Source organism: Strongylocentrotus purpuratus, unplaced genomic scaffold, assembly GCF_000002235.5.
Source record: "Strongylocentrotus purpuratus isolate Spur 01 unplaced genomic scaffold, Spur_5.0 spur5_scaffold_14, whole genome shotgun sequence".
Lineage (NCBI taxonomy): Eukaryota > Metazoa > Echinodermata > Echinoidea > Camarodonta > Strongylocentrotidae > Strongylocentrotus > Strongylocentrotus purpuratus.
This window is the reverse complement of record NW_022145599.1, coordinates 848,998-858,002: the sequence shown is the minus strand read 5'-3', so window position 1 is coordinate 858,002 and position 9,005 is coordinate 848,998. Positions and strand designations below refer to the sequence as shown.

Sequence of the window (9,005 nt, the reverse complement as noted above, 5' to 3'; positions counted from 1 at the left end):
GGAGTTTGCATTCTTTATTTTCTCCCTACAAATTCATTATTTATGAACCCATTCAATTTTATTACAGGGAAATCAATCATTATTACCATAAGCCACAGAAGGGTTATTAATCACCTATTTAAGATGCTACAGTTCCTAAGAAATGAAACAAAATTTAACATAGAAAATAAATGAAAAAGCGAAATTGAAAGGGATTAAAATCTTAATTGGTAACGTTAATTTTACCTTTTTTAAAACAAAAATCTAGAGCAGGATGTCTCCCCCCCCCCCCCCCCTCCACAAAAAAGTTAGTGTTTCTTTCCCTTCCCTCCGCATATTCACTGGCTGGATGATTCGCTAGCTGTTAAATATATTCCAGTTCGGACCAAAATTTGTTTTTAAAATTAGGTTCTTACCACCCCCCCCCCTGCTTATTCACCGGCTGGCTGAGTCGCAGTAAGAAATATTCCCTCACAAATAGGATCCCCCCTTGCTTATCCACTGGCTGGCTGAGTCGTGGCTAAATATTTTCTCACTAATTGGGCCCTATCTTGCCGCCGGCTGGATCCGCCCATGGTTCTATACCTGGGTCCTTCTTTATTAAATATTTAATTAGCTATTTTCCCAAACAGATATTTATTAATTTCTATTACCACAGGGGGGAAGAAACATGGGACATGTATTCATGCATACAAGGAAACCATTCTCCATTCATATTTTTAATCTTGTGTTGTATGCTTCACCGGTCACCCCTGCCCCCTTCGATATAATGAAGAATAAAGAATATGAATTATTCAAAGTAGTAATAATTTGTGAATAGAGAAGACTCCCTTTTGTGAACATTTTTTTTTATTTCCTCAAAATAGGCGAGGTCAGGATGGAATAGTTAATTCCTCAATACCAGGTCCCTCGGAGAGGACCTATGGCTATAGCCGTCGGCCGTTTGGTTGCTTACTTACAAGCATTTATGCTTTCTTGGATGTCAGGTTAAATAACCACCAATAACCAATCAACCAATTCAATATTTTTGAGGGGGGGGGGGGGGGAGCGAGATGATAGAGTAGAAGTTTCGGATTGAGTTTCGGCTTTCTTTTTTTTGTGTGTGCACTTGAAGTCGTAATAATAAGAATATCAGTCAAATTGCCCATATACACACTATATATAGGGCGTATCCAAGATTTTGAAGGGGGATGTTTTTTGCCCAATTTGTGAGAAAATATTTAGTGGCGAATCAGTCATTCGCTGAATAAGCAAGGAGGTATAAGCACTCGTTTGTTGGGATGGGGGGGGGGGGGGGGGGGGTGGTGTGAAAAATCCTTCCCCCCCCCCCCAACATCCACCCACCCTTGAGCAAAAAAAAACCAAGAACATTTTTCCTTTTTTTTGTGCTGGGGGGGGGGGGGGCATAGATAAAACACCTATATATCGGGTGTCTTTCAAATTCTGAAACACCCCCCCCCCCCTTTTACCAAGAGGGGTGTGTTTGAACACCTAAAACACCCCCCTAGTGTTTGCCGGTGTCCCCCCCCCCTCCCCCTCCCCCCCCCCCCACCCCACTATCGATACGCCCTTGCACAAACTAGGCCATGTTATTTTATAATTTTTTAAAATTAAAACTCGCGTTTGATTTAGAAGCTAATTAAGAAGAGCTAGGGAAATGGGCAATCAATCAGGAATGTAAATTTTACATCACGTGGCCATCAATAGCCAATGAACGAACGACTTAGTCACCTCGATACCGTACACAAATTTTGGAGACGGAGATCATTTTTGTTATTGAATTTCATTTGGAACATGAATCGGTAAGGATTAATTATCTTATTATATTGTCTTGACATCATCGTAATTTTCAATTTTTAAACGAGGAAATTGTTGCATTGAAACATATTGAAATAATGGTAGAAATTTATTCGCTTTAGTTTACTCAGCAGCTATTCGCGATAGGGTGTTTGAGGCGTCGTGCCTCGCCAGGCCTCCGGGGCGGAAGGGACGAGCCCTTGCCTTCACATGATATAATTTAATGTAACTCCGGCGTGGAGATACCCTACTTCGGCTGGAGTTACCCAATGAAGTAAATATTCATCAAAATGCCCAGATCTAGAAGTAGAATTCTAGGTCTAAATTACTCACTTTAGTCTCTAATTCTAAAGCCAACGGCAAAGCAAGTTTCATCAAGGGATTGGTCATGATTTAAAAGTCGATGTTTGTTACTTGTTTCGTGTCAACTTTCTTATCTTTTTCACAGTAGGGCCTACAGTACAAAAACCAAGACTTAGAGGTCTATACTGAGTCTAACCGTAAACTAAGAACAGTAAGAGTTAAGATTACAGTCGCTAACTTAACACACGCACGCGCCCGCACCGTCGGGACAGTATGTAAAATAGTACTAGACTAATTGTATTAATTGTGCTTCAGTTTGCCGTGCAAATCCCGTGAGAAAGTGCATATTATAATTATAAGTCTTTGTTTTTATTAATTTTAGGAAAAATACTGTGATTAGACTTGTCTAGATCTAGGCCTATGGACTAAAAAGTCTGTCGACATGTACAGAAGAAGAAGAAGAAGGCCTAACGTTATATTTTTATTTTTTAATAACTTTTTTTTAACAGTTAAGAATAAAGGGTAAGACTAAGAGTTAAGAATAAGAGTTTAGTTAGCTTACTGTTAGTGTTACAGACTAATGTCTGTCCTAAGTTTATTTTTGAGAATATGAACTGTCACTTGTCAGTGTCGCGTTGCATGCCAAGACAAAAGGCAAGACGGACTTGCCCGTTTGTCGTTTGGCCTTAATTTGGGGGGAAATTCAGGATAGAATCTGGATTTAAAATTTCTCACAAGATTGCAATAGTTAAAAGTTGAGACATTTAACAAATTTTCACTAGGGTCTAGATCTAGGCCTACCCCAGTGGAATGGAGAGTGCATTTGTGCGCTCTAAACTAACTTTAAGTTAAAATCCAAAGCACAGAATTGTAGATCCTTATTGAATTTGTTTGTTGTTGTTGTTTTAGTCTTAAAGGCGTGTGTCATTCAATTATGAATATTTACGCCGAATCCAGTTGGGTAGCTTACATCAAAGGCTTTGGTAAATTAACTGGTAAATTGCTTTACAAGCATTAGTCAACTTTATTGAAATTACTAATATTAATATTGTTATCATTGTCATTATTATTTATTGTTATCATTATTATTATTCTCTAATCTCTAATTCATTTTATTATTATTATTCACAGCTAAAGGATAAAGCAGACTCAGATACTTTGGATTTAGTTCATTTACACTGTATACATACATGTGTAGATTTCTTTCTCCTGAGCCGCGTGTGGAGAAGAAGCAACCAAGATGTGGGCCTCAAATGGGAGCTTTGGTGGAGAAGTAGAACAGTAAGTGCAATCTTTTTTTGTACTCTCTTTCTTTGACTACATGTACATGTACATGTGTGTAGGTCATCTCTTTAAAAAAAATGTATTCTGTTTTCATTAACATTGCAATAATTCTTCTTTAGATACACTACATTGTAATAGGAAATGGCTGGACAGAGGATTTCTAGTAACATGCAGTGTTTGACTTGAGAGAAAGACAGACAGAGAGAGAAAGAGAGAGAGGGGGGGGGGGAGGGAAGAGGAAATGGGGAGGAGGGGGGGGGGGGTGATAAAAAAAGAGACATGTTGGTCAAAATATCTAAATATGCTACAAATGTATTTCATTATATTTCTTGATTTTGATAGTACATACCAGTAATGATGATGATGATTGTGATGATGATAAAGGTGATATAGTGATGTTGATTTTTATAATGAACGCAACAACAACAGTAATAAGTTAAAACAACAGTATTTCTTTACAATATGATTAGTTCAATGTGCATTACATCTTTTATGACTATGCAATGAAAAAATAAATTGAAATTGACATGTATAGATTACCGTATTTGCCGGCGATATAAGGCCGCACCACCGCATAGGCCGCACCCCAACTTTGACATTTCAAAGAGGGAAAAAAACCAACGGACAAAACAAAATTATCGTAATTTTCTCGTAAAACACTATTTTTTTTTTACAAACTGATACCAAATTCATCAATATTCTTATAATTTACTGGAAGTTTAGCTCAAAAAGTGATCGCGGGCAGATTTGGTGTCCGATATATACCCCTACCACAATGTACGGTGTAATGCGAAACTGCATGAAATCGAAAACAAAATAGCGACTTCGGATGGATGCTTCACAGCGGCTCGGTTAAATGGTCCCTTTCTTTACTTTTGCAATGCATTGGCACAAACTTAGATCAAGATCTATCGGCAAATGTTGGTTTAGCAATTTATTTTCGTACTCATGTCAACAATGCAAGATAAAATTGTCGGTAAGATGTGTTGAAATGTACTGTACCATAGTGGTATAGGTATTGTACCGTTCGTAGTCCCATGTGTGCAAATTCGTGCTGGTTTTGACTTGATTTTTTTCTTTTTTACTCTTTCGCCGTAAAGGCCGCACCCCAACATTTTGATATTTTCTCTTCCAAAAATAGTGCGGCCTTTACGCCGGCAAATACGGTATACCCAGAATGAAATATATTATGAAAGCGCCTACCATGTGGAACCAGCCCACCTTATTTGATGAGACAGGTAGACCTGCATTATCTCTAATTGGAGCATGGGAAATGCCTTGAAGTGAAATTCAATCAAATCTGGACAGGGTCACAGGGCAATCATATAATTTGTACAGAGTTTTAGGCATACATTCAGATCTACTTCATATCTGTCAAATAAAAACTAATTTTTTTTATTGGGATGTTTTTTTGTTTTATTTTCAATGATTATAATAATGATTGCCAATGCAACATGTACATGTTACAACTAAAATTGAATGTGTACATGTTGTAATGTATTTGGTGTACTTGTATGTACATTGTATTTGAATACAATACATGTAGTACATGTATGTTATTGTACACATAAAATTATAGTTTTAACATACATTGGTAATCATTATTAATCGTTGAAAACTGAAGAAAAAAAGACATAGTATGAACAAAACAATAACGTTTGTGTTACATGTAATTCTTCAATGCTGTACTCTTCCCTTCATTACGATGAGAGTTTCAATCATCAGATACTTGATGCTATTAGATGTATTGAGTTAGGATGAAATGCTGCCTGCATGGTAAATTCATTGCACATGTATGATTAATGTGTGTTCAACTGTTCATAATGTGTGTGTGATTGCAGCTGTCAACACATTGTTACCAGTACAATACATTTATTTAATTGATTGCATTGTGTGGTAGGTCATTTGTTCCTATAGAAACGACTGGCAGTGAAATGTCATTATACACTGTGCTGACGGTATAGTACAATAATATTTTAACAATTTGATTTATTTGATGACAGCTATAGTTTTGGATGACAATGAGCATGGATAAATCACCTGTACATGTATATTGCATGTACAGTGTATGTACAGTGTATACTGTAAATAGATGTGGGAACTCCCTATCAATTGTCATGAATAGACAAGATATTCATAGCTCTCCAATTCTCTCTCTCTCTCTCTCTCTCTCTCTCTCTCTTTTTATCTATCTCTTGCCATGCAGTCACCATGTCTCTCATAGAAATCTTATTTCTTGTCATTAGCCATCAAGCCTTTACTCCTCAAGAGTTACTCATTTTCTTTTACCTCTATCTTTCTCAATTCTTTTCATGTACAGTACACCTCTATTTTGAAGTACATTGTTCGAGAATTTCATGAGATATTTTGTGATCTGCAAACTTGAACAGTATTCTAATTTTAGATCCAAAACTTTATAGTCCATGACAATATACCATGAACTAATTCTCTCAATTATTTGGGAATCATGAATTTCAAGCCATATCACTGCCTTTTAAGTCTATCAGTATGAAATGTAAAAGAATTGTGACACTAATTTCATGATTTTCTTACTCAAATTTTGCATTTAATATAAGTTACAATTGTTTCCATTTTCACTCAAGTTTTGATTGAACATTATCACAATCTAATGCCTACCACAGTATACAACACTAACAGCTGCATGTATATTCATGGATAGTGCTTGAATCATCTAGGATACTTGCACATTGTAATGTGGCCTTTTTGTGATACACAGTTTCCTTTTCCTGCATTATGTACATGTACACATCTTTTTGGGTCTTCAGAAATATTTTCCCAAAGTGATATGAACTTTTGAAATAGAGTCCATCAATTATATAATATAACATACTTTATAACACATTGCACATGTACATGTAAATTGTAGTAGGTGATTGTAAGAGAAGCAGGAAATATTAATGGATACTTTTTTCCATTCACCTCCGTAGGCCCTATCAAAACAAGTTTGGTGGATCACATCCTCTGCCATCCATCCCTTCCTCCCAGACTCCACAACCCAGCTTTGATAATGCCCTGGTACCGGTGGGTGGGCGTCGCTCCCAGCTCTCTCAGCTCTCTCAGATACCCAATGGTGGAGGCCAGTTTTCTAATGGAGATTACCACACTGGAAGGATTCAACAGATGGAGAATAGATTGGGTGTGGCAGAACAGTCTAATAGAGCACTACTAGAGGAGGTCGTCAGGTTACAAGGTAACGATTCTGCCTGCCAATTTACCAATAATCTATCACAGTTATACATCCCCAGTTAATTTTTTCTTCTACAGAACAACTGATTATGAGCCAGCACGTGAGAAATAGACTAATGATTTGGTTGGTTAGTAAAATGTATCTCAATTTGTTGTCATGAAAAATGTAATGTAATGTAATGTAATGTTAATTGTCTTTGTGTTAACTGGCGGCAAGCTACAAAAGTCCTATCTCATACCCCGGGCAATGTGTCTGACATGGCTGGTTGTAGCAACTACTCCGAAGATCAAGATACTGTACATTAATCTTGATCTAAGGAGACACAAACAAACGTCTTGAAAAATTAAAAAAAGAATATTATTCAGTATTGTAAGGCTTTTTACTACGAGTACCAAAGAGGAGTTGCCCAACCCAATTCTGGTCATTTTTAAAGGACTGCATGTCACAAATTATTTATTGAACTGGAGTGAATTTATCAGTGATTAATGACATACACATAAGAAGTTCTATCAATGCATAAAGACCGATAGAGGATTCATACTGAATTATACATGTAGCTGAATAAGGAGAACCAGAGAGTTCAATAACAGTCCCAAAAGCTAAAAGTCCTTTTTTGGCAGGGCTATGAATGATTGCAGCCAGTACTCCATCCACAATCATGCCACAGTCCCTGGAAATAATCCTCACTTTGTGTGTACATGTATGTCTTAACTTACAGGTGAACTAAAGCAATCATATAGGACCACAGAGGACACATTGCTTGCAGAAAGACAAGCCAGACAGCAGCTCACAGAAAACATCCGTGCTTCTAACGACCTGATTGGGCAGCTAGGAGCTCGGTTGAAACGAGCAGAGGAGAGAGTATCTGATGAAAGAACAGCTGTAGGTGCTTTGGTTAATCATACTAAACAGGTTGAACAGGCTGTACTGGGTAGTCAACAAGAAATACTAGCGAAGAGAGATCAGCAGATGACAAGGTTAGTCAGTAATTCTATTTCATTTTGACTCAATTTTCATATTTCTATGTGATTCAGTACTTAAAGAATATATGGACATAGTTTTTACAAACTAGTCATTCTGTAATTCTGAATGAGAATTCCCATATTATGGGGCCACTTGGACAAGTAAAATATAAACCTAAATGTACATGTAGTTATAAAAATGTGTTCAGTACATTGAAAATCAGATGCATGGACATAATCCTACGTTCAAGGCTGCCTTATAAAAGGATCTTAATAACTGTAACCATGTACCTAATTTCTCTTGTATTGCTCATTTCTCAAATAGTCTTCATTTTGTATCAATTATTTCCTTCAAATATTGGATATTTTGTATTTTTCAACATACATGTTTTTTTAACATGATAATTCTATTCATCCGTATTGCCATCATGCACAGGCCTGATAATTACCTAATTTTCTGATTTCATGATTTTTTAAATATTTTTCCCTGATTTTTTTTTCTTCCTTATTTTTCCTTTATTTTCTCTATTCTTCCCTGTTGTTCCCGATTTTTCCCCAATTTTCTTAAAGGGGGGGGGGGGGGGGGGGGGTGTGGTTAAGGCGAAAAAAAAAACCTTTTCTTGTTTAGTGCTCACTACTATCACCCCTGCATACATGACCAATGATTGAAGATTACATTTGTGATAAATGAAGTTGATGTACTCCTTTCTCACAGGTATTCTGAACTGAAGAATGAATTAGATGAAGCTAATCGGATGAGAGAGCAATTAGAACGAGTGACTACATCCTTAGTAGATGATGTGAGACAGGTGAAGGGTAGAACAGACACCTCACAGGTTGAGATTGGTAGTCTGGTTCATGATGTCAAGGAACGGACCAAGAGATTAGAAGAAGATAATAGGACATTGGTAAGTAGAGATAGGCCTCTTTGTTTTAATGGTTACAGATGATTTTGAGGGTTCAGTGACACAAAGACGTACTTAAACTGTAACTCCATACTTTGCCAAAATGAGTATTTGACATCAAAATGTTCAAAAAATGTGGGCTTTCCAGGAAACACAAAGACTTAACTCCACCCAACACCCCATTGAGGTCAATGGCTAGTGAAACATAGACTTTAACTCCTTAAGGCCCAAGTGCTTAGTGACACATAAACCACTTTTTCTCAAAATGGCCAAGATGGAGTTACGTCTTTGTGTCACCGACCCCTAGATTTGTTGTTAGAATTATTTATTGTATAAATGTATTTTTATTAGATTTTTTCTAATTCTTGATAGTTGTAAATATATCATTAATTGCTTGATAAATATTGCAATGTTTCAAGGTAAATAATTGTTAAGTGGATTTAAAAAAAAACATTTTGTTTGTTTCAAATGTATAAAAGAAAAAAGTGACTGGAATTATTTTTGTACAATGAAATTTAGAAAATTTTCAACGATTATATTCTTCTTTTTTTTGGAGGGAAGGGGGAG

General features: G+C 36.5%; 1 protein-coding gene across 5 annotated transcripts in view; it reads left to right on the top strand.

Annotated features, from left to right (window-relative positions):
* Positions 1-1,671: 1,671 nt before the first annotated feature.
* LOC580909 (glutamic acid-rich protein) overlaps positions 1,672-9,005 on the top strand; it is a 29,221-nt gene continuing 21,887 nt past the window's right edge. For 3 of the 5 annotated variants that reach the window (XM_030983917.1, XM_030983918.1, XM_030983916.1), the window contains exons 1-5: positions 1,672-1,781; positions 3,211-3,360; positions 6,312-6,574; positions 7,290-7,548; positions 8,249-8,441. In XM_030983917.1, the coding sequence (XP_030839777.1) occupies positions 3,320-3,360; positions 6,312-6,574; positions 7,290-7,548; positions 8,249-8,441 (756 nt within the window). In that variant the 5' untranslated portion in view covers positions 1,672-1,781; positions 3,211-3,319. The remainder of the gene's footprint in view (positions 1,782-3,210; positions 3,361-6,311; positions 6,575-7,289; positions 7,549-8,248; positions 8,442-9,005) is intronic. The other 2 variants (XM_030983920.1, XM_030983919.1) reach the window with 1 other exon arrangement.